The sequence below is a fragment of the Capricornis sumatraensis genome, chromosome 10 (genome assembly GCF_032405125.1).
Source record: "Capricornis sumatraensis isolate serow.1 chromosome 10, serow.2, whole genome shotgun sequence".
NCBI classification, from domain to species: Eukaryota; Metazoa; Chordata; class Mammalia; order Artiodactyla; family Bovidae; genus Capricornis; species Capricornis sumatraensis.
Window position 1 is genome coordinate 52,849,676 of NC_091078.1, and position 25,993 is coordinate 52,875,668.

Here is a 25,993-nt window from a genome sequence, read left to right on the forward strand (position 1 = left end):
CCCGTTCCTGAGCTTGTGGGCCTTGTTCATCGCCCCTCCTGGTGGGCTGTCCCCTCTTTGAGGGGAAGGAAAGGGCATGATCCCAGGAGCAGGTGTCGTGAGGAGGCATGCCTGCCTTGGGCATTCCTGTTGAACACATGACCTCTGTTGGTGGGGACTGAACGGGGCTGGTCTGAGAGTGGAGGGCTGCCCCAGTCTTAGTTGCAGCATGGGGGATCTAGTTCCCTGACCAGTGATAGAACCTGGGTCCCCAGCATTTGGAGCATGGAGTCTTAACCACTGAACCACCAGAGAAGTCCCCAGCCTGCTTTTTCCGGTTGTATTTATGGGCTGTGTAAATATTCCCTTCAGTGGGCAAAGAAAGTCACAGCCCTGGAGAAAGGTCATTGACGATGGGAGGGGGCTTGGCAGCCCGTATCAGCCCTGCCTTGCAAACACAGCCAGCCTTGCAGACAGGATTCTGGAGCTGGATTTACCTTGCTTCTTTCTTCACTGACCTAACTGGCGCCTTCAAGGCAGGCCGCCATCCCTTTCCTCGCTGCTAGAACTGCATCTGGGTTTCATACACTTGTGAACTCTTCACTACCAACCGTGAGATGAAATGTACTTTCCCCACCTTGGGGGGTGGAAAACGCACAGTGAGCCCGCTTAACCAAAAGAGCTGGAGAAGGAAGGACCACATCAATATTTGATCCCGGGTTTTCGGACTTCTCAACAAAAAGGTGGCCCCAGGCTGTGCCCTGGCCTCCTTCCGTGTAGTGCCCTCTGGTGCTTGAGCTCCCAGCTAACTTCTCCTTCAGTCTGCTCCAGGGTCTTCCCTGCACCTAGGCCAAGAAAAGTGTGCTTCTGCTCATAGTGTTCTTTTTAATTGGATTTGTAAATCTTTCATCTCAGTCCCTGTTTTTTTTGTTTGTTTTTTTGCTGCACTTCATAGCTTGTGTGTGATTTTAGTTCCCCCACCAGGGATCGAACTCGCGCCCCGTGCAATGGACGCACAGAGTCCTAAGCGCTGGCTTACCGGGGAAACCCCATAAAAAGTCATTTCTGACTTACCTGCCTCACCCTTAGGCCATGTGACCCCAGTAAATCCTAAGGGGATTTTGTACTCCTCTGAATGGCTGTCTTTCCTCTCTGCCCTCGTGTATTTTGGTTAATTCCCCATTTGTCTTACTGATCCTGTCCAGTGGGTTTTCATACTGGGCCATTTTTGAGAGTGAGAGGCCGTTGTTAATAATCACACTTAGACAGCCTGACCATGACCTCCCCAGGCTGACCACCCAAGACTTCTAGGAGACTGGAAGCTTCTTGAGTTGATTTTTTTTTTTTTTTAACTCATAAGGCTCTTAGCTCAGAGTCTGAAATCCAGTGTAAATGGTTTTCTTAAAAAAATCGGCAAACACTGCATACTTAATGCAGACGTCATGGCCTCAGAGACTACAGACCACCTGTATTAGTTCCATCTCTGAAACGATGAAGTTCACTCCAGGGAGAGCAGGGGGACAAGTGGACAGGCCAGCCTGACACGTCCCGGTGGGCCTGTTACTTGGGGAAGGCCCTTGGAGTATTAGGTGCAGTGGGTTCTTCTGTCGAAGGGCTGAGGAAAACCCACCTGGGGCCAGAAGTTCAAAATAACACCAGTTTGGGGCTTCCCTGGCAGTCTGGTGGTTAAGACTTCACAGAGGAGGGTGATGGTTCGATCCCTAGTCAGGAAACTAAGATCCCACATAGCGCACAGTATGGCCAAAAATAAAAACTGACAGCAATTTGAAGATCCATCACAGACAAATGCCTCCTGCATCTCCCTGGCCTTGCATCTCAGCTGGTTAGGTGCCAGCCAAAGCAAGGGTGACTCTCTCCCAGCGATCTCAGCACAGAGCCAAACTAACTAAGCGAGTCAGCAGTGTAAAAACCCAAGGGGAGACCTCTTTAAGGACTGTTCCTTTATTGTCTGCCTTGAACTTTGGATTACGCAACCCTCCACCTGATTGTTTCCCAGCTCAGTGCGAGTGCATTTTGTCTTTCCTCCACCCTGTCAAGTCTGGCCTTTGAACTGGAGTTTATCCTTGAGTCTCTGCATGGGGAGGGGATGCTGAGGAGGCACAGCCCCCTCCCCTCCTGTACCTCCTGGTTGCATTACCTGCTGGGTCAGGGTCAGTGGGGCCATCCATTTAATTCTGTTGAACAGCACACAGGTGCAGTGCAAAGAGGTGAAGCGCAGGCCTCCTTTGTTGGAATCAAGTGGGGTTTCTGAGGAAGCGTGGTCCATTTCTGAGGCTAGAATTATTTCTCATCATCGTTATTTTCTCATTAGACCTTCATTCACACATGGTGAGTGATCCTGGGAATTCAGGCTTCTAAACAGGAGCTGGACTCTAATGGTTGGACCTGGAGGGTCCCCCGTGGATGATCTTGTTTTCTGATTGCATCTTGTTTCTGTTAATTGGCATTTCCTTGCCTGAAATCCGCTGGCCTGTGTTGGAGTTCCCCTGCTCCTTGTCAAATCCTGCTGTAGTCAGTGCTTCCTTAGGACCACAGCCCACGGGATCCACGCACACTGGTGGGATAGAGGATGTGAGTGAACATTCCTGCTGGCCTCACATCTGCATTGCTCACTGTGGTTTGGATTTTCCCCTTGGGATGGGGGGCGGCGGGTAATACCCACCCTTGTAAACCGCCTGGATCACAGAATCAGGGTCCTATTCATGTCTCCCAGCCCTGCATGGGTGACAGGTGACTCTTGAAATAAAGCTGGTCTCCTGGCTTGGCCTGGCCCTGTTGCGTTTGTAGGGGTGGCCGTGGGGCTTTGTGGCTCAGATGGTAAAGAATCCTATAATGCAGGAGACCTGGGTTCAGTCCCTGGGTTGGGAAAATCCCCTGGAGAAGTAAATAGCACCTCACTCCAGTATTCTTGCCTGGAGAATTCCATGGACAGAAGAACCTGGAGGGCTACAGTCCATGGGGTTACAAAGAGTCATACACACGACTGAACGACTAACACATGGTGGGATTAAGTTTCCTGTTGGAGTCCAAGTAGAGTGCGATTTTTAAATTGACTGTCTAAAAGTGCTGACTTGAAAAGGGTTTTAGAAAGAAATCCATGTCTTGATAAGACATAGGCCTTTCCTATCACCTCCAGCTGCTGCGCTGGAGCTGCGCTTTGAAGTCCCTCTGCTCTTGGTCACAGAGCTGTGATTCCTGAGGTGTCACAGGGGTCGAGGAGTGTGTCTGTCCATCTCTATTTGATGCTTTCCTTGATGGGGGTGGTTTTAAGGAGTGTCACCAGAATGTGAGGCTTGGGAGCCCTTGCCCCGGTCCTGTGCCAAGGGTCGCCCCTCACTGGCACCGAGAGAGTTCACAGAGGCCATCCAGTGCTTCTTGAACTTTTTTTTTTTTTTTTTAATGCCAGATCTTAAGTTTGCCGACCAGGGATAGAACCTGTGCAGTGGAGGCATGGAGTCTTAACCGCTAGAATGCCAGGGAAGTCCCATCTGCTGCCTCTTTGATTGGGTTCCTTCCCCTATTTGAATTTTTTTTTTTAATTGATTTGGACATTTGGTGTGTGAGATCTTATTTCTCTGACCAGGGATCAAATCTGGGCCCCCTACAGGAACATTCCCCTGCCCTGTCCCCACTTTCCAATTTAAATCATTCCTGCCTGTGAACAAGGTGCGTAGAGCAGTAAATACTTGGTTAACCTCTTGATTTGGAGGCAGTGCTTGACAAGGTTAGCTGGCCCTTAGAATCGTCAACAGGTGTGACTGTCGAAGTGAGCCACTGGGAAGGCCAGCATTGGACCTGTCTTGTCTTGCCCAAGGCAGCAGACAGCCGAGTCCAGAAGGCTTTCAGTTCAAAGTAACAGGACTTGTCCAGCTGGGGGAAGAGAGGAAGGAACATTTTTGTTGGTTGTGTTGGAGGGATAAGACACGGCTTGTGTGCGTGTATGCTCAGTGGAATCCTACTCTCTGTGGCCCCATGGACTGTAGCCTGCCAGGCTCCTCTGGCCCTGGGATCTCCCAGGCAAGAATCCTAGAGTGGGTTGCCGTTTCTTCCTCTGGATCAAACCCAAGTTTCCTGCGTTATCAAGCGGTTTCTTTACCCTGAGCCACTAGGGAAGCCCCGAGATACGGCTTACTAGGAAGAATTAAAAACCTTCATCTTGAATTCTTTTTCTTATCTGGGCCTTTTATTTTTTTTGGCTGCGCTGGGTCTTCATTGCGGCACGGGGCTTCTCTAGTTGTGGCCAGCGGGCTTAGTTGCCCTGCAGCCACATGGGATCTTAGTTCCCTCACCAGGGATCAAACCCACCTCCCTTGCATTGCAAGGGGTACTCTTCACCAATGGACCACCAGGGAGGCCCCTTACTTGAGTCTTACTTTCTGCTTCCTTTCTGGAGATGAGTGCTTTTCCCTTGCTTTTTATGTCCACCTGTCCACGTGGTCTCAGCCACAGCAGCCACTGAGACCCCTTAAGCAGCTTCAAGGGGTGAACGGTCTCAGGTGCATGGCGTCATGCAGTTTTTTAAGAGGTGAGGGCTGAGTTACATAGCCACCTACAAAGTCTGGCCATCTCCTAAAGTCAGCCCCTCTGCCTCCCCGAATCTGGTCCAGAACACAGCAGATTAAAATTGGACCTTGATTTTTCTACCTCAGAGGCAAACAGGAAAGCTGTGTGTCTGTGTCAGAATCTATCTTCTTGTGCCTGGCTTGAAAATCTTTCCACGGGCAGTGGTCTCCCTTGCTGGGACCGATCTCTTATTTGCTGCTGGAAGCTGCCTGGGCCACTCATTAGCGCATCAGAGGTCAGGTGCGCGCCAGGGCGGCAGCTGGGACACTAAGGATTTCGTGCGGCTTTGTGTGACCGCCGGCCGCCTGTGGGGCTGTAAATCGGACTCGGGGTTCTAATTTTATCAAAGCCTCCAGGGAGTTGGTCTGACTTGCCTCTTGTGAGATTAAACTTAAGATAATATTTATAGTGGAGGGCAAAGGAAAAATAATACCTAATGGGAACATTGTGGGAAGCATGGTAGCGACCTATTAGAAGTAAATTATGTGGGGCCATTGGAGGAGCTCATTTATGGGCTCAGGGCGTATTTATTAGGTCTTTAGCTCTGAGGAGTTCGTACAGAGGCTTAGCTCCAATCTTCATGGTATTGTGTTGTATTGTATTGACATAAATACATTTTGACAGTTTAACTGTTTTGGCTCCGCAGCATGTGGAATCCTTAGTTCCTGGATCAGGTTATGGAACCTGTGCCCCCTGCAGTGGAAGCAAGGGAGTCTTCACCACTGAACCACCAGGGAAGGCCCCATGTTGACAGTTCCGTACACCCGTATATGCACTCCTTCCTGCAAGATAATAGGAACATCCATCACTCCAGAACATCTCCCTCGAGTTTCTTCCAACCACACCCGTTTTCACCTGTAACTTCTTTAATTTTTTTTCACTTTAGATTAGTTTTGCCTTCAAAGAAATAGAATTACACAGTATATGATTTTTTTTTTTAAATTCCAGCTCTTTCCACTAAGCATCTGTATGGTGGCACAAATCAATAATGGATCCTTGCTGCTAAAAGTATTACATTGTGTGGACAATACTTGATAGGGAAGTTTTGTTTTCATTTTCGAACTGGAAGAATGTCTGAATAACCCACTTTTCATTTAAGTAAAAAGTTTATTTGCTAAAAAACTGTTTGGTAAGCAGCAGCCCCACACACAGCTCTGGCATGTTCGAGAGTGCCACTCGATGTCCTGCAAGTTGGGTCTCTTGGAAGAAACCCCCGGCACAGGAGTGTCACATGCTCCTTGACCATAGGCCACTGTTGGAGTCTTCCAGGAGTGAGGGAGACCGCAGAACTGTGGGCAGTCAACCCTGCTGGCCTTGGCGGGCGTGGCTGCCCATGAAGGTGCCTCAGGCTGGTTGCTTTGGGAACCTGACCAGGAGCAAAGGAGCTGTTGCAGGTTGGGCACCCCCAGAGGTAGACAGGGTTTGGGTGGATAACTTGTTTATCAGCATCATCTGAGGAAGTAGGATGGCTGCAGGCCCCCACGGAGGCGCCCAGTGACGCCCCCTACGGGGGCAGGGCCTGAGTACAGCTGGGCAGGCCTAGGGAGGGTTGGGTACTCCTGGGTATCACAAGTGAACAGACAGCAGAGTCGCAGTTCATCTCTGGAGTTCCCTTATGTATTGTCCCACACTGAGTATTCTGTGACATCCTGATTATACATTTATAAATTTCATGTTTCTTTCTTTCTTAATCTATTTATTTGACTGCACCATATGGGATCTAGTTCCCTGACTAGGGATCGAACCCAGGTCCGCTGCGCTGGAAGTGTGGAGTCTTAGCCACTGGACCACCAGGGAGGTCCCAAATTTCATGTTTCTTTTTGGACTTCACAAAAGCACTGAGAAATTCTGGCTGTAGCTCCATGTGGGAATTTCTGTCTTCTGCCTGCTTTTTTTCCTTTCTTTCTAGGCATCTCGAGCTCTGCCCTTAGAGCTCTCTCGGGGGTTTTCTCCTGCCCTCACCACCTAGCTGCAGTCTCCAAGTATCATCAGGATCCTAGAAAAACACACACGTGGGTTATACGTCTTTCTTGCCGCCTCTAGGAGTCAGATTTGCCGTTGGAACCTTAGTTTTGGGAGGGGGCTGTGATAGAGAATGTTTGTAAGGCTCCTTGTGACTCTGGGTGAAGGTGTTGCGTGCTTTACCGCCTAGAGTGACCTTGTTTTCTGGGGGCCTCAGTGCTAGAGGAAGAGTGATTTCCTTCCAGGATGAACGCATTTTCATTCTTCTTAAAATAATTTTGACAGTTCTATGAGCCCCAAATTGAGTTCTTTCTCCTTTTAGCAATCCGCAGGTAAACTCAGCCAAATCCAGTCATTCAGCTGTAGAAATAGAACTTACTTGTCTAGTTACCAGTGGCTTTTCATGAAAAGGCCATGGTTCTGCTTTTGTATGTGTTGATAGTAGAAGCTGTGTGTCCAGGGAGGGTTCTTCCTGGGGTTGAACCCTGAGATAGGAAATATAAAGTGTAAAATGTAAATGCAGGGATATAAAGTGGAGATCCGATGTGCCTGACTCTGGGGTGTTGGGCCCTGATCCCACAAGCAGGAGAGCAGGTGAAGAGGAGCAAGAGAAACTTGGAAGAAGCCTTGTGGGTGGGGAGCTGGGTCTTGCTGGTGGTTGGGTGGTGTTAGGAAGGAAGAGGGCAGCCAATGGTCATTGGGAGTGTGAAAATTTTCTTTTGTTCTGAAAAAATAGGAAAGGGATTTTGATGTGGCTTTTGAAGTGGCACAGAAAGCTCAAACGAGCCACACGGGATATTCTGTGATCATTGAACTATGCTTTCCCTTGGCACCAGCAACCACATGTGGTCTAAAGCTGGCAGAGCTGGGAGTTCCCTGGTGGTCCGTCCAGTGGTTAGGACTCTCTGCTGTCACTGCTAGGGCCTGAGTTCAATTCCTGGTTGGGGAACTAAGATTCTGCAAGCAGTGCAGCACAACCCCACCCCACCCCACCCCCCAAAAAATTGGGTTGTTAGAGCTGGTGGTATTCCTCTTTCTTGGGATTAGATGTGCCTTGAAGTTCAACGTTTCTGATTTTGGAAAGTTTATACTGTGAAACAGCACCACAAAATAATGAATATTAGCAGTTCTTTGGTGAACTATATGAAAACCCACCCTAAATGGTATAGATAAAAATTAGAAATCGTTTTCACGCCAGTTCAGTTTTTGCTGCCACACAGCATACATAGGAACTTTTGGTTTCAGAGTCTGTTGGATTTGGGGGGACTGCAGAATGGGATTCTGGGCTTGTATGGGGACTCCCTGTGTTCATTTCACTGGTGTTTGGATGGCAGCTTTGGCAGTCCCTCCTCCTTATGCCACCCGAGACCTTTCCCACTGTTCGCCTCTGGAGTTATCCCAAGTGGCCTCACTCCCCTCCACCCTTGGGAAATCTGGCAACCACTGAAAACCCCAGCCTTGCTTTCTTGCTTCTCCTCTGGGGCCTCCCTTCAGCCAAGCAGAGTGGACCTGTACTCCCAGCCACATGTCATCCGGCTCACTGGTGTCCATCCCCACTGGCCTTCCGTGTAAGTTTGGTGTGTGTGTGTGTGTTTTAATTTCATTGGAGTACACCTGTTTTACAGTTTGTTTCTACTGTACAGCCAGGTGGATCGGCTGTGTGTTTGCATATATCCCCCTTTTTGTGGACTTCGTCTCATTTAGGGCACCTCAGAACGTCGCGTGCCTGTGCCAGTACAATAGGTTCTCGTTGGTTATCTATTTTATACACAGTATCAATAGTGTATATATGTCAGTCCCGATTCATCCCACCCCCACCCGCTCTCAGGGTCCTTGCATTTGTTCTCTCTGTGTGTGTATCTCTGTTTCTCAGATAAGAGGTTTGGTCTCGGGGACACACTTGTACCACCTTTGTTCTTCACCTGAGTGGAGGCTGACTCTGACGTCAAGTTATTAAACTCCAGAAGACCTTGCGTAGGGTCCGCACTTGCAAGTAGGGTTTTTTTTTCCTTCTGATACGTCGAAGTAGCAATTGAATCTATTACCGAACAGAAACTTCTGGGCTTTGTAAAGAGCAATACGAAGGGATATTCGCTGCAGCGTTGCTTGCGAGTTTTCCAGAATCAGGAAACAGCATTAAAATCCTATCAGCAGGTACTAATTAAATAAGTCGCGGTATATCCACAGACAACGTAACACAGCAGTAAAATAGGCAGCTGGGCCCAGAACAGCCTCCAGGTTAATACACTTAAGTGAAAAAGCCTGGTGTAATGCTCTCCTATTTGTGTCTTAGAATATAGCAGGTTTTTGGATGATTACATAAAAATGCAGAAACAACCGAGCTCTTGGGACAGATTTTTTTTTTTAAAGTTTGTATTTTTTGCATTAAAAATGGACATAATTTTGAGAAGTTGCCAACTCTCTTCCCCCAATAAGAAGGTAGCTAGTCCCCCGCTGGACTCTGAGCCAGTGGCGATGTCCGAAGGAGGGTCCAAGATTCCTTTCTTCACTTCCCAGGCTCCCTGAGGCCACAGCTTTGCGGCTGGTCGCACGTGGTTGGGATGCAGGACAGCTTGTGCGGATTTGAGAGCCCTGGTTTCCCCGTCTGTTTTTCCCCCAGTCACAGAAAGCTTGGTTTCCGTGTTGTTGAAGACTCTTGGTTTCGTGGCTTGACTTGACTCCTTGAACGTGGTTTACCATTTTTTAATAGGAGAGGCTGCTGAGTGTCACTAACAGATAAGGCTTCTGGTTGTCACCAGCCCGCCTCCCCCTGTAGCCTCCCAGTGTCTGGAGGGGCGGCTGGAGACCTCCTCCTGTCTACGCCTGAGTTTGTGGGAGGCCACGTGTCCTCAGTTCATTTTAAGGGCTGCCAAAAAAATCTCCAAAAATAAGTTGCTGTTATTTCAGTCGGGGCATCTGGACAGTGAGAGGCCCCCTTCATCCTTTCCATGTATCCTTCTCATTGATGTGGGTAGTTGTGTTTTAACCTGGAGTTCCACACACACACACAGAGAGAGAGAGAGAGAGTGAGTGTGAGTGTGTGTGTTCCTTGTTGGATCACACGTTGTATAAAACAGTAGATTCCGTGTACACGCCGTCTTGTTCATTAACAGAGCACTTAATTTAAGCCCTGCCTACGGTAAACCTGCCTGCTTGGTATTTTTATTTATTTTTTCTCTAACCTCCCCCCTTCCTCTCCTGCTGGGCCCACATTCCTAGGTCTTTGTCTCCGCCTGGTATTTTAGAAATTTTGGGAGAGGAAGGCAGTGGGTGGGGCGTTCTGGAAGCTGGGGGCAGGGAAGAGGGTGGTCACTTGCAGGGTCAGAGGTCAGGCCTGCTCCATTCAGCTGGGGCAGCCAGATTGTCGCCATGTGGGGGGGAGGGGGCGTGTCCGAGCATCTGCCCGGGAAGCCCCGAAGGGGCAGCTCAGGCCCTGGAATTCCTGCCGCCAGAGGCCTGCTCCCTCCCTCCCCCCCAGCCACAGTTCATGGCCTCTGCCACATTTCTTTCTGCCTGTGGCCCCTCTGAACAGCCCTCCAGTTTATTCTTTCAAAATAACCTTAAATAAGCTGGTTCAGAGAGAGTTGCACCGATGCACACCCACATGCACCCTGCCTGCTCACTGAGTCTCACAGGGTCCAAAATTGTTGGGTTTTGACCTTAGAACCTGTTAGGCGAGTGAGATGTGGAGCTTCTGAATGGAGTGATGTCCCTCCAAAGTTTTACCCTAATAGAAAGTTTACGGTATGTGATCATCGCGTTTTTTGGTTTTAGATAGTGTGTTCATGAAAAACAAATCCATAGTTGGCCGGGGCTCTGTGACAACCTAGAGGAGTGGGATGGGGTGGGGGTGGGAGGGAGGTTCAAGAGGGAGGGGACATATGCATACCTACAGTAGACTCATGCAGAAACCAACACGATAATGTAAAACAGTTATCTTTCAGTTAATAAATTAAAAAATCAACAGTTGAATGAAAGCATTGCAGGGGCTCTGCTTTTACCTTCCTCTCAAAAAAAATTTTTTTTTCCCCCATGCCAGACAGCATATGGGACCCTAGTTCCCCCTCCAGGTATCAAACCCATGACCCCTTGCCTGCATCCCTGCTTTGGAAGCAGAAGTCTTAGCCAGTGGACCACCAGGGAAGTCCTCCCTACTGTTCATGTCACCCGCAGCCCTCTGACCGGTAGTTAGCCTGGAACTGCAGCAGCACTGGCACTTCAAAAAGCAGAGGATGTTAGAGCTACACTGACCCCATGTGAAACACTGTCAGGTGGGGCCATGCCCCAGGACCCCCATTTGCCCATTGTCTAAGTGCTGCGGGCCTCCGCTCTCTGCCTAGGATCTCTTTTCTTCCCTCGCTGCTCGTAGGATCCTGTTTATTTGTTTATTTCTGGCTGCACTTTGTAGCACGTGGGCTCTTAGTTCCCCAACCAGGGATTGAACTCAAGCCCACTGTAGTTGAAGCTTGGAGTCTTAACCACGAGACCACCAGAGAAGTCCCTGCAAGATCCTTTGAAACCCACCGTTTGTGGGATCTCTTTCCCCAAACCGTATCATGCATGTATACTCCAGAGTTTGCAAACTTAAAAGCCCAGAAAAATCACCTTAATGCCTTGCAGTTGAACAGCTGGCACCTGGAGGCTGGCTTCTGGCTCAGCCCAGAATTCTCTGGTTTGTGGCATTGAGTGCCCAGAGATATAGGGTTCCTGGGAGTTCTGGAGTGGAAGGGGTTTTCTGAGGTCCCTGGTCAGACACCACGCGCTCCATACAAGGAACTGAAGCCGAGACAGGTGACTGGATAGCAGGTATCCTGGCAGGCAGGTGGTAGTGCCAGGCTCAGGCTGACAGCCTAACGTTCTTCCCCGCTTGGCAGGAGCCCACAGATCTAAGAAAGCAGGGAGACACCAGTCATCCACGTGTGCCGCCAGTACCCCCCATCCCCCTCCCCGCCCCCAAAAATAGGTGGATCCTGAGCAGAGGTGAAGAGAAGATTGCTTAGCTGTTTGGTAAGAGGAGGGAGCCTTCTGCTGGGAGGTTTTCACACTTCACATTAGCAGGAGTGATCCCTTTATTCCCGTGACAAATGGAAGGAGCAGAGGGGAGGGATGTTGTTCAGGCCAGGGAAACGCTTTAGTGGAACTTTGTAAAAACACAGCATCCAGGAATTTCCCTACATTTATTTAGCAGTTTTTTGGTTTAGATCTCAGGCTGGCTTGAGAATTTTAAATTTATCAAATAGAGAAAGATTACATCGCTGAATGGCAGGCCTTTTTCAAAAAGCAATTGGCCTTCACGGAAGCAAATGCCTCCTGGACTCGACTTCTGGAGAAGTACCCTCAACAAGTTACAAACCCGATCACATTTCCTGCCTGAGAAAGGGGGTCCAGAAAACTTGCCGGATCACAGCGATTTCTTCCAAGCAGGAATTTGATATCCTTAGTCTTTCCTTTTTCCTGTTCTTGGATCCCAGACAGAAGCAGCACCCTAATCTCTACTGGGTCACGTGCTCCTCTGAGTGGAGGGCTGTTTGCCTGACAGCCGCTTGGGGGCATCATTTCCTAATGGACTTGCTCCACCCACAGTAAATAATGCTGCGAGCTGACCGGGGCCCTTGCAGTGTAATAGGAACTTCCTGGATCTCAGGGCAACCCCCATCTCTTCTTCCATCTCACAATACTCTGCTTCCAGAATCTCCTGGTCCCGAGTCTTAGCCCCTTGGTGATGCCTTGGCAGGTGCTTTGTGCCCTGGACGGGGTAGCCAGAACCCTGTGTGTTGGGAGCAGCCCTTGCTACCTGTGTGGCCTCTTCTCCTGGGCACTGAGTGCTGCAGATGTGAAAGCACCCCCTGCCACCAAACACACAAACTGCTTCCCTGCCTGTTGGCTGGCTTCCCCTCGCCCCCTGGTGTAACAGGCAGACTGAAGCCCTGCTCTTGTAAGCAAGCCAGCAAACATTTACAGACAGTGGTGCTGAGGGCCAGCTCTGGGGAGGGATGCGATGGGACTGGCCCCGTGCCAAGGAGCTTTTGCTGTTGAGAGTTGGGCGTTTATCAGCAGGTGGAGGCTGTACCAAGCCTTCTGCCCCTCCCAGCACTGGGGGGGCCCCAGGGCAGCACAGAGCTTGGCATAAAGCAGCTCTGTCAAGCACCGGCTGCCTCCCAGGGTCAGCTCCTGGGAACAGCTTGGCGGGAAAGAGAAAGAGAAGAAGCTGGCTGGTTTTACCATGAGCCTCTGGCCTTCGTTCCAGAAACGGAAGCCCTCACCTTGCTTAAGTGCTTCTTGATGGGGAAGGTGGCAGCGGGCTGTAGTGGGTGGGTGTTTGATCCTGGCCCCCCGCCTGGCTTCCCAGCCCAGTTCCATTCCCTGGAATGGCAAGAGAAACTTCATGTGTTTGTTCATTCCGGCCACCCATCTCAGACCACAGAGACATACTCTTGGAACTTCCTCTGGTTAGATTAGGATTCGGAAGTCTGATGGCAGGAGGATCATTTTTTTTCTTGATCTTCCAGGCGGCTCAGGCATGGCTGTGAATGAAACGAGCAGAACGGGGGAAGTGGTTGGTTTTTCTCTGTGTCGGGAGCGGAGGGGAGCAGGTTGACCTCAGGGTGGACTGCGGCGCCCCCGCCTCCTGTGGGGGGTGCATGTTTGTCGTGGGGGTCTGCGCGCAGAACGTCTCGCGCATTGCTCACGCCTGCGTCTCTCTGGCCCCCAGGTGCTGCACCTGTACTGCGACACATGCTCCGTGCCCATCTGCCGTGAGTGCACGGTGGGCCGGCACGGCGGCCACAGCTTCGTCTACCTCCAGGAGGCGCTGCAGGACTCGCGGGCCCTCACCATCCAGCTGCTGGCCGACGCCCAGCAAGGCCGCCAGGCCATCCAGGTCAGTCCCTCCCCACCCTTCACCCGTCTCCCTGGTTCTTCCTGGCACAGAAAACCTTCCCCACCCCCTACCCCCCTTTCAGATGTGTGCAGATGTTTGGGTGTGCCATGGGACAGTGACCCCGATGAGCCCACGTGACAGGCAGCGGCAGTCACATGAGGGCGGAGGGGCAGGGCATGCAGACCTCACAGTCTCATGAAGATGACAGTGATGTGGCTTGAGTTACTAGCCGCTCGGGGCAAGCTTCCCATCCAAGTTCCTCTCTCCCGCCTTTCCCCCACCCCCCGCCCCAATCCAATGGACATCAGCCTGCTTCAGTCAGAACTGTAGGAAGACTGTCCTCATCTTGCAACCCAGATTGGTTTACAGGTGAGAAATAAGTGAGCATGGGAAATTTTATATAAGGTTCATAATCTCAAACTTCCCCGGGAGCTGAATAAGGTCATGTAGGAAGGGATACGTGTAACTTTGGGACACAGGGAAGTTCGCTTACATAGATAATAATAGTGTTGCCTGATCCAGGGTTTTAGGAAAATAAAAAAAATCAGGTTGTTTTCCTTGTCTGGCAGGATAAGCTTGGAAGTCAAACATTACTAATCCTCAAGCAGAAATTGAATAGGAAACTGTTGAGGATGTGAATTATTTTTTAAAATAAGACTTTTGGAGGGAGATGCTAAAGAATTGATCATGCTCAGGGAAGAAGGATGGTTTAGGATTTTAGTAAGTTTCTCCGCAACTGTCAACATTTCTATACGTGATACTGAAGTAATCTTTCAGCCGAGTCAGGTTATTTGATAGCCAAGGCACTTGACTCATGAAAGTACAACACGCTGGGAAAGATTGAGGGCAGGAAGAGAAGGGAATGGCAGAGGCTGAGATGGTTGGATGGCCTCACCCACTTGATGGACATGGGTTTGAGCAAACTCTGGGGGATGGTGAAGGACAGGGAAGCCTGGCAGGCTGCAGTCTGAGGGGTGGCAAAGTCAGACACAACTTAGCAACTCAACAACAACAAATGTAATGTGAGAATTTCATAAAGGTTTTCCCTGGGGCCAACCACAGTTTGGATCAGGAATACAGTTGCTTTCCACATAAGACAGCCTTGATTCTTTACTTCCTTTTTCATCACATTTAAGTTGCCATTAATCATAAGGTACACATTTATTTTGTATACAACCAAGAAAGGAAAAAAGCCCACTGACAATGTTAAGATGAATCATAGTTTGAAAGATACTCAGTGCGCTAAAGATACAGCAGTAATTCTCATATCTGCTGTGGTGGCCTTTATCGGTGACACTTTTCTCTCTTATCTTCTGACTATCAGGCCACTTTAAATACCTGTCATCAGGCCACCACCATTCTCCATGCAGACATCACTAATCGCTTTTGGCACTCTTCTCAGTGAAACCCAGATTGGCCTCAGACTCTCCTCGGTATTAAGTGGCCGCCACTCAACAGTCAGCTGGCATCACTGACTTCCCTGCCCGGATTGAGCTCCTCAACTTCAAGTGTTTGATTGAATCTGTTAACATTTGAAGGCAATGTTTTTTTCTCAAGTGCCATGCTTGTTCGGTGATCTTTCTTCTTTCCTCCCTCCCCCGCCCCCCTTTTCTTTCCTTCCTTCTTATTTATTTATTTTAAAAATATTTATTTTGGGTTGTGCTGGGGCTTAGTTGCGGCACACAGGATCTTTGGTTTTGGCATGTGGAATCTAGTTCCCTGACCAGGGGTCGAACCAGGCCCCCTGCATCAGGAGCACAAAGTCCCAGCCGTTGGACCACCAGGGAAGTCCCTCTTCTTTTTCTTTTTTAAAAAATTTATTTATTTATCTTAGTTGGAGGATTACTTTACAATATTGTGGTGGATTTTGTACATCAGCATGAATCCGCCATGGTGCACACTTCTTTTTTACTGTCAAGTGTTTGTTTTCCAAGCTTCCCCAACCCTTTCACCCACTGCCATTTCCCCCAACCCATCTGCCTCTTGCGTCCTTCATATGCTCTGCGTAGATAATGGGAACTAGTTAAGCACATCCTGGTCTGCACACCTTGGAGTGCAGTGCTTGCCTGAACGTTGTGTAGGATTTGGAGAAGAAAGATCCATTTGGTCTCTTCATGCCGAGCTTTTATGACTTTGGGAATGGGGATGACTCAGATTACAACCAGAGCTTGGCTCCCCTTCTACCTGTCTTGGGCTTCCCCGGTGGCTCGGCTGGTAAAGAATCCGCCTGTGCAGTGCAGGAGACCTGGGTTCAGTCCCTGGGTCGGGAGGATCCCCTGGAGAAGGGAAAGGCTACCCACTCCAGTATTCTGGCCTGGAGAATCCCATGGACTGTATAGTCCATGGGGTCACAAAGAGTCAGACACGACTGAGCAACTTTCACTTCACTTCAATTTTACCTGTTCGGAAAATGGAAGAAATACTTCTTATCCTAGGGTAGGAGGGCCAAATCCAAGGGGAGGAGATGCTGAGAGCAGCCTGGCTAGGAGACAGGGTAAGGTGGGGGGTGACCAGACCCTCACTGTCCATGTTGTCATGCAAGGGGTGGATGGTGGTCACTGCCCTCCGGCCAGTTCTTGCCCTGTAGGAATGTGCACCTGTTATTTCCATTTCTTCTGATTTTAATGGGAAATCAGTTTGGTAAGTAATATGACATTAATATAAACCTAAGGCAGCTTGATGCCTTTGCTTACCATCGTGGAGGCATTTTAAAATGTTACAGACATAGGCATGGTTGGCTCAGTGATATAGACGAGGATATCAGCTCTGTGCTGATTAATACCCAGTACCTCTGGAAACAGGGCATACCCATTATTGGTATGCCAACCCGCCCTTTCGTGGTCATGCCATCTGAGGCAGGGGCTGCAGTGTTTCAAACAGCGTATCTAGAAGTGGGGGAAAGGACCTTGTTTCTTCCTTTTGACTTCCTATTCTCAGCAGCAGCTCTTTTCCCCTCCTGGTAGCAGAAGTTGGTTCCAGTTCCCAGCTGTTGCCACTCCCAGAGTGAGCTGGGCCCTGGGGTGTCCCTCTCCACACTTCTGGGTCCCAGTAACCCCTACTTTTCTTTGTTCTCAGACAGCAGGGAGTGGTAGCTGCTGAACTGAATCCTCAGGGTGCTCTTTGCCCTAGTAGGTCTCCACTTCCTGTACAACCGAATTCCTTGCATTAAATCGTCTCTGTTTAAATGTCTAGTGAGGTTTCTCTTTTTCTGAATCAGTCTGTACTGAAAACCTGAGATGTTTTGAAAGCTAGTGACTCTGTTATATCTCTGCTCATATACACACTTACTTGATTGATCAGTCTTGACTTTCTCTTTGGGGTAATTTGGATACATCCATCTATTTCAACTTGTCTGCTGCTGTATTAGTTTCCTTGGGCTGCTGTAAACCGGGTGACTTACAGCGATAGGAGTTTATTTTTTCGCAGTTCTGGACGATATAAGTCAGAAACCAACGTATCACTAAGGCTGTGCTCCTTGTAAAGACTTTAGGGAAGAACCTTGTCTTGCTTCTTCCTGCCTTGACTTGAACCTGTATCATTTCCGGTTTCTGCCTCTGTCCACCCATGGCCCTCTGAGCCTCCCTGGTGGCTCAGGTGGTAAAGAATCTGCCCACAGAGGTGGAAACCCGAGTTCGATCCCTGGGTTGGAAAGATCCCCTGGAGAAGGCAGTGGCAACCCACTCCATTATTGCCTGCAGAATTCCATTGGCAGGAGCCTGGCGGGCTACAGTCTGTGGGGTTACAAAGAGTCGGGCACAACTGAGTGACTTTTCACTTTCCCCCAGCCCTGTATGGTAAGAGTCATTGGATTTAGAACTCAGGCTAGTCCACTGTGACCTCATCTTAAATAGTAACATTTGCAAAGACCTTATTTCCAAGTTAAGTCATTTCCTGCAGTTTCAGGCACATCTGAATTTTGGCAGGACGATGTTTAACCCACTGCAGTCATGGGTTGGTATTCTCTACTTCCAGTTTCAGTGAAGGAAGTGACATCTGAGCTGAGGTTTGGAATCTTGGGGTGATTTTGGAGGTGAAAGCCATCCCAGGCCATGGATAGCCTGTGAGGCATCCAGATCAGCCAGGTACCAGCCCCGATCCACTCAGTGGGTCCTTAGGCCTCCTGGGGATGTCCACTATGTCTGGTTTGGGGGCAGCTGCATGGGGTTCCCATGCCATTAATGTGTCTTCCAACTGAGCGTGAAGGGTGGTCAGTTAGGGGTCTCAATTATAAGTGACTGAATGAATTGTAGCTGATTGTTGTTGTTTAGTTTCTTAAGTTGTTGTCTGATTGTTTTTCGACCCCATGGACTATATTCCACCAGGGAATTCCCTGGCAAGAATACTAGAGTGGGGGGGAAAAAAAAAGAATACTAGAGTGGGTTTCCATCCCCTTCTTCCGGGGATCTTCTTGACCCAGGGATTGAACCCACGTTCCCTGCAGATTCTGTACTGCTAAGCCACCAGGGAAGCCCTTGTCACAACTGATTAGCTGAGAGCCTGGTCCTGAAAATACGGTTGGTCATGTATTGTTTGATTCCATTTGTCTGAAATACCCAGAATAAACAGATCTAGAGAGACAGTAGGTGTTGGATGCCGTTGGGGAGAGGGAGGGGAGGTGGCGAACGACTGCTTTAGGGGCCTGGGTGCTTCCTTTTGGGTGAAGATGTTGTTCTGGAGCCAGTGGTGGTGACCGCACCACGTTGCGTGTGCTGAGTGTCGCTTGTGGGATCACATCTCAAGGAAGGGGCTGTGAATAGGCCTACCTGCTTGTATGATGTGGCTAAGTGGGATGGGATCACATCTCAAGGGAGGAGGTGCGAATAGGTCTACCTGCTTGTGTGATGTGGCTAAGTGGGGTGAAGGGAGAGGATGGTTGCGCCCCTGTTGCAGGGGCTATCAGCTAGGCACTGTTAATAATAGCCATATTTGACTCCAGGCCAGGGTCTGGACCCAGCTCTTGCCATGTATTGTTCTGCATTTTTCTCACGTTCACCCCAAAGTTGGAGAAGGCCAGGAACACGTCTGAGACCTTAGAAACTGGTAGGAGGTGGAGTTGGGATCTGAACGAACCTGAGTTTCTGAGCCCCAGGACGGCCATCCAGCCTGGCTTACCCAGGACGGGCGCCAGCCGTGGATGCGTTCCACGTTCCAGAAAGCCTCCTGTGCCAGGCACATGGTTGATGGCTCATCTGCAGCTGATTGCTGAGCCCAGGCAGGATCCAGACCCTTAAGGCTCCCTGGGTTCCTCCTGATCTGGGCCACAGCAGTCGGTTTGGAATCCCTGATTTAATACCTCAGTATCTCCAATCCTTGTGGCTTCTCAAGACACATCATGTAATATTCATGAAAACACCAGGCCTTCTGTCTGGATTAATTTTTTATGAGCAATACTACGTCTGATTAAACGGGCTGATTTACTGGGGGTTGGTGGTACAGGGTAGGGGCGTGGTGGGGGCAGGGATGGGCTCTGGCGAGCTGTGTCTGGCCACAGGTGTGGCTTCTCAGGTGGGTGCGACACCGTTCCCAGTTTGTACTTGGCGTTGCTTCTGAGCTCGGCTGTAGCCTGTGGCATGCCTCCCTCCAGGGATATGCTTGGCCTTCGGGGTTTCCCCCAGATAGGGATCCGGGCCGGAAAGCCTGTGGGAAGTCCCTCAGGTGCCTGGAGTCATATATTTCACATCTGACCCTCAGTCCCCGGTTTTGGGCTGCAACCCAGCTATAGTGGTTTCACTGTGTCGGAGTTATCTCTTTAACAATCCTGACATTCACTGTGGAGGTGCCATTTCTCATACAAAGAAGCCCAGCCCTTGCCCAGCAGCTCCTTCAGTTACATATCAGACAGAATCCCTTCTTTCTCCCAACGCCTGCTCTCTTTCCAAGGATGGGGCCCACCAGGCCTGGGTGGGGGCCCACAGCATTCATTTTTCAGGGCTGAGGAGAAGCAGCCGTAAGTGTTGCCTGTGGGGAATGAAGGTCTCTGTCGTGCTCTGAGATGGCTTTTGGTTTTCCAGCTGAGCATCGAGCAGGCGCAGACGGTGGCAGAGCAGGTGGAGATGAAGGCAAAGGTGGTACAGTCGGAGGTCAAAGCTGTGACTGCAAGACACAAGAAGGCGCTGGAGGAGCGGGAGTGTGAGCTGCTCTGGAAGGTAACTGGGGGTGCCCCAGCCCACCCTGGGCCAGCTCGGCGGCCGCATGTCCTCTGTGAGCCACAGCAGGACAGTGAGTGTTCTGATATCATCCCCTGGACCCTGGCTCCGACTTTTGAATAGTCTGCAGAAAGATGCTGCTGCTGCTGCTAAGTCGCTTCAGCCATGTCCGACTCTGTGCGACCCCATAGACGGCAGCCCACCAGGCTCCCCCTGTCCCTGGGATTCTCCAAGGGTTCTCTCCTGGGGTTCTCTCAAGAACACTGGAGTGGGTTGCCATTTCTTTCTCGCAGAAAGATGCAGGCGTGTCTAGACATTGCTGGTGCCCTCCGAGCAGAAAGACTCCTTTCAGAAGTAGGCAGGTCCCTGAGATTGGATGGAGTCTTGGGTTTTCTTGACACTTTTTTTTTTTTTGGCATGTGGGATCTTAATTCCCCAACCAGGGATGGGAGCCGCGCCCCCTACACCACCAGGGGAGTCCCAGGAGGCTCGGGTTTTCTATTGCAGACACAACAGAAAATTCTAGGCAGAAAGAGTACAGTGGAGGCTGCCATCAGGAAAGCAGGCTGCTAGGACACATCCTTAGAGTTGGTGCCCTGGCTGGCGGGACTTCCTGACGCCTTGTGGAAAGCCAGTTTTCCATGTCGGGGCAGTGAACGCGTGTGCCCTTTCTTCCTGTTGGAGCAGGAAGGAGCGCAGAGCTCGCTGGTGTGCTGTTTAGATAACATCAGCCGGAGAGGTGACTCGTCCCGCCCACGTCCCCAGCAGCCTTTTCTTGTCAGATCTTCCACCCTTACCCAGGAAGAAAAGGGCAGGAGCCTTGAGAGGGTCCAGTGCCTCACGCCAGTTCCACTGGAATCAGTTGCTGTCTCAGAACCCACAGTGGCAACTACACAGGGGCTTCCCTGTGGCCCACTGGTTAAGACTGTGCTTCCGGTGCAAGAGGCGCAGGTTCCATTCCTGGTTGGGGAACTAAGACCCCACGTGTCATTTGGCACGGCCAGAAAAAAAATTGAAAAAAGATGCCAGCAAAGACTATACAGACCTTATGTAAATTGTGTACTTGGGTGTGTGGTGCTTGTTGGGCTCATTGCATCTTGATTTTCTTTTTAGAATTATTTATTTGTTCTTGGTTGCACTTGATCTTCGTTGCTGCTAAGGGGCTTCCTCTAGTTGTAGGCGGTGGGGGGTGGGGGGGGAGGCACTACTCTTCCCGGCAGCTTGGGGATTTCTCTTGTTACCCAGCACAGTCTCTAGGCACACGGCCTGAATTCAGTAGTTGCAGCTCGTGGGCTCTAGATCTGGGCTGAGTAGTGGTGGTGCACGGGCTTAGTTACTCCAAGGCATGTGAGATCGTCCTGGATCGGGGATTGAACCCGTGTCCCCTGCACTGGCAGGCAGATGCCTGTCCGCTGGGCCACTAGGGCAGTCTGACGGCATCTTGATTTCTGAAAATGATCCTCGTCAGTTTCCTGTGCCCTGAAACAGTGAATCGTGCTGGCCTTTTGGAAGGCTGAGTTGGCTTCTGTGTTGCCCCTTCCTGTCTGCTTTCTGCCTGCTTGGGTCTCTCAAGGAATATGGCTCCGCTCCCTTTTGGCAGGAGAGTCCTCGGGTAGAAATGGTCCAAGAGTCCATTCACACGGTTTATTCGGGCACCTCTGTGGGCCTGCCACAGTTTTCAGACACTCTGATGTCCCCCCAGTCTGCCGGTCCCGTGCCACCCACGAATGGTAATTATAACCGAAAAGGGCCCCCTTCTTGCAACCTGAGAGCTCTGTGGTGAACTCTGCCACAAACTTGCTCTTCTGGATTTGTGGATGAAAAGGCCTTTGTGTGCGGGGGTTTCTGCAGACCTCACCTTAGTTCCCCTCCCGCTGGTGGGCCCAACTTGCATCCTCCTCCCTCGCAGGGCAGTGCTCTTTCAGGAGCACTCGAGAGCACGCGCTTTACCGTAGGAGAAGCAGATTGGGAAGCAGAGTCTCTCTTCTTCATGTAAGCAGCTTCTTGTTTACTTGCCTAAAAACTCACTCTTCGATGACCCAAAATCAGCTTGCTCATTCTGGACACACAGCAGTCCTGTTCATCTTTGCTCTCTGCTGGAGTGCCTTGCCCCAGATCCTGGGGAGGTCTGCCTTCTCCACTGATCACTAAGTTTTCTGCTTCCTCCTGCCTGGGCACCTTTGTATAACGTTTTCTTTTTGTGCATCTTGGTTATTGAAAATACTTGAGTGCTGGGTGACCCAGTTTTACGTGTCTGGATACACCTCCTTTCTTGTGGCTTACATATTTACAGCCACACAGTTGAGGAATCAGAACCGAGGCCCAGAGATAATGGTCCAGAATGACAACAGAGGATGTGGTTTCTCTTTGGTCCACACCTTTGGGCTTCTCTGCAGGCACATCCTTCCAGAGTGGACAGATGAATGTGCAGGAATTGGGTTCAGAATCATGTTATCCACCCCGCAAGGGGAAGTCAGATTAAATCCAGCTCTTCTTCCAGTGAACCCTTATTCTAAAATAGACCCTCTGTGGCTTTCAGATCAGTTAGGCACTCAGAAGTCACGGTCCTCTCTGCAGAACAGCGCAGACTAGCCGGGCGGCTGGTTTGTTCTCTTCACGGAGCAAAACACTTAGAGGAATCTCAAGTTATTTCGTTTGAAAGAATGGAGAAATGGCTGCTTCATCACTCAAACAAAAATCCCATGTTCCCTAATAGTGTGGTTTGGGACCCTCAGAAACAGGACAGAAGCCATGTTTTTACATACTACAGCATTTTAGGGTTAGAGGCCCCTTTGGAGGTAATCCAGGCCAGCAGTTGCCAACAAAGGTCGTGTCTCCAGATCTGGGGTGTGGGGCCTCTTAGGCTCCCTGTTGAAAAATCTCTAAAACCTGTGAACAGAGAAAACAATGAAGATGGGAAACAGAGGGGGGATTAGTTTGTACTCTGGAATTAGATGCTCACCAAATCCTTCCTTATACTGCCTCCACACACAAGGGTTCTCCTGGTGATTGTGTGTGTGTGTGTGTATGTTGAGAAAGAGAAATAACCTTCAAGAGACTAAGTCAGACCTTCCTCGTGAGTCTCCATCACACTGTGTGTACCCTCTAACCCCTAGCACTGTCTGAGTTAGTCTTCTGTCTTTCATTGCTTGCTTAGTATCTCTCTTTTCAGATTACAAGCTCAGTGGGGTGAGGCGCGTGTTTTCTGTTGGCCACGTGTATCTCTAGCGCCTGGTGCAGTGGAGGTGATCAGGAAACGTCTACTTCTGTCATATGGCTGTTGTTAACTTTTAATTTTTTAAAGGCTTCCCTGATAGCTCAGTTGGTAAAGAATCTGCCTGCAGTGTGGGAGACCTGGCTTCAATCCCTGGGTTGGGAAGATCCCCTGGAGAAGGGAAAGGCTGCTCACTCCAGTATTCTGGCCTGGAGAATTCCCCGGACTGTATAGTCCACAGGGTCGCAACGAGTCAGACACGACTGAGCAACTCTCACTTGACATTTTTTAAAAAATATTTTGTTTATTCGGCTGCACTGGTCTTCGTTAGAGCACATGAGATCTTGAGCTGTGGCATGTGAACTCGTGGGTACAGCATGTGTAATTCAGTTCCCTGACTAGGAATTGAACCTGGGCCTTTTGCATTGGGAGCATGGAGTCTTAGCCACTGGCCACCAGAGGGAAGTCCCTAATTTCTAGCTTAGAGAAAAGTTGCGGGGATAATGAAAGAACGCCGTGTATGCTTTATCCCGATTCACCCGTGATTTACATCTTGTTCTGTTTTCGTCAGTGTGTGTATGTGCGTGTGCACATGTGTCCGTGTGTGTGTGCGTGCACGAGCTGTGTGCACATGCCTGCAATTTGAGAGTAAGTTGGAATGTTGGCAACTCGGCACCTTTACAAACTAAATGTTCGCTTCCTCTGAGCAAGGACATCCTCTTAATCAAAACCAGGAAGTTGAGTCTTGATATGACACTGGTTTCAAATCTTGAGTCTAGTCCACAGTCACATTTCAGCAGTAGTAGGTTTTTGTTGCTGGTGTTTTTCAGCCACACCACCAGGCATGTGGGATCTTAGTTCCCTGACCAGGGAGCGCAGAGTCGTAACCACTGGACCGCCAGCGAAGTCCTACTCCCTCCTTCAGAGCAGCATTTCCTCAGTCCAGGATTAGTCATTACGTTTAGCCATCAGGTCTCTGTAGTCATCGCCTGTGACCAGGGAAAGTTCCCCCGCCTTCCTCTGTCTGCATTTTGCTATGCTGGGGGCGTGGAGACCAGTCATTTCTGCAGCCCCACAGTCTGAGGCTTCCCTCGGTGTGTGAGTGTGTCAGCCGATGAGTTGCTTTCTGTCTGTCTTCTAAGCCTCCGTGTCCTCTCTCTGGCTCTCACCTTTCCCTCCAGGTAGAGAAGATCCGCCAGGTGAAGGCCAAGTCACTGTACCTGCAGGTGGAGAAGCTGCGGCAGAACCTGAACAAGCTGGAGAGCACCATCAGCGCTGTCCAGCAGGTCCTGGAGGAGGGCCGGGCGCTGGACATCCTGCTGGCCCGGGACCGCATGCTGGCCCAGGCACAGGAGCTCAAGGCCGTGCGCAGCCTCCTGCAGCCCCAGGAGGACGACCGGGTCATGTTCACACCCCCTGACCAGGCCCTGTATCTCGCCATCAAGTCCTTCGGCTTCGTCAGCAGCGGGGCCTTTGCGCCGCTCACCAAGGCCACGGGCGATGGCCTCAAGCGGGCCCTGCAGGGAAAGGTGGCCTCCTTCACCGTCATCGGCTACGACCACGACGGGGAGCCACGGCTGTCGGGGGGTGACCTCATGTCGGCTGTGGTCCTGGGCCCCGACGGCAACCTGTTTGGCGCGGAGGTGAGCGACCAGCAGAATGGGACTTACGTGGTGAGCTACCGGCCGCAGCTGGAGGGGGAGCACCTGGTGTCCGTCACCCTGTGCAACCAGCACATCGAGAACAGCCCCTTCAAGGTGCTGGTCAAGTCTGGCCGCAGCTACGTGGGCATTGGGCTGCCCGGCCTGAGCTTCGGCAGCGAGGGCGACAGCGACGGCAAGCTCTGCCGCCCGTGGGGCGTGAGCGTGGACAAGGAGGGCTACATCGTGGTGGCCGACCGCAGCAACAACCGCATCCAGGTGTTCAAGCCGTGCGGCACCTTCCACCACAAGTTCGGCACCCTGGGCTCCCGGCCGGGGCAGTTTGACCGGCCTGCCGGGGTGGCGTGCGATGCCTCCCGCAGGATCGTGGTGGCCGACAAGGACAATCATCGCATCCAGATCTTCACCTTCGAGGGCCAGTTCCTCCTCAAGTTCGGGGAGAAGGGCACCAAGAACGGGCAGTTCAACTACCCCTGGGACGTGGCGGTGAATTCCGAGGGCAAGATCTTGGTCTCAGACACGCGGAACCACCGCGTCCAGCTGTTCGGGCCCGACGGGGTCTTCCTGAATAAGTACGGCTTCGAGGGGGCTCTCTGGAAACACTTTGACTCCCCGCGGGGCGTGGCTTTCAACCACGAGGGCCACTTGGTGGTCACCGACTTCAACAACCACCGGCTCCTGGTCATCCACCCGGACTGCCAGTCGGCCCGCTTCCTGGGCTCCGAGGGCACGGGCAACGGGCAGTTCCTGCGGCCGCAGGGCGTGGCTGTGGACCAGGAGGGGCGCATCATCGTGGCCGACTCCAGGAACCACCGGGTGCAGATGTTCGAGCCCAACGGCAGCTTCCTGTGCAAGTTCGGCGCCCAGGGCAGTGGCTTCGGGCAGATGGACCGGCCCTCCGGCATAGCGGTCACGCCGGACGGGATGATCGTCGTGGTGGACTTCGGCAACAATCGAATCCTCATCTTCTAATCACGTTTCCTGGGCTTCCGTGTTTGGGGTGCGCGTATCCATCTGTCCTCTCTGTCTCTTTCCCCCACTTTTGAATTTCAAAGAAGAAACTGTCTCAGGGAAAAAAAAAAATTTTTTTTTTTTTTTTGCTTTTGTTTGAAAGACAACAAGAAAAGTACAACATTGCTTACGTCCTACCTCACCTTTATTTTTTTACAGATGAATGTACTTCTCTTTTCTGCAGGGATTGAGCCTGTGAAGTGATATCTCTATCTACCTCAGAAACCTTTTACATTTCCTTCTCCGACAGGCCCTCTGCCTCCTCCCACACTCGCTCAGTGGGGGTTTCCCTCCCCTCTCCATGGGATGTGACACGCACAAGCCTAGCATCTCTGTGGCTGGTGGGGGGGCACTGGATGTGTGCGGTGGGGTGCGTTCTGTAGATTGAGCCAAGGAAACATGAGAAAACTACTAAGTGAAAAGGAAAAAAAAACTATAAAACTTGGGGAAATAGGATTTAAGATTCTTAATTGTAGAGTATTTGTGTTCTTAAGAATACTGTGTTTATGGGGTTAGGTTGTGTTGTGTGATCTTGGTCTTTATGGGAAAAATCTTT

The 25,993-nt window shown here is 50.7% G+C and overlaps 1 protein-coding gene across 1 annotated transcript in view; it reads left to right on the plus strand.

The window, feature by feature from the left end:
• Positions 1-25,398, plus strand: part of TRIM71 (tripartite motif containing 71) — a 61,151-nt gene extending 35,753 nt beyond the window's left edge. Inside the window, exons 2-4 of the mRNA XM_068981605.1 lie at positions 13,238-13,405; positions 19,417-19,551; positions 23,947-25,398. Of these exons, the coding sequence (XP_068837706.1) occupies positions 13,238-13,405; positions 19,417-19,551; positions 23,947-25,398 (1,755 nt within the window). The remainder of the gene's footprint in view (positions 1-13,237; positions 13,406-19,416; positions 19,552-23,946) is intronic.
• Positions 25,399-25,993: the final 595 nt, after the last annotated feature.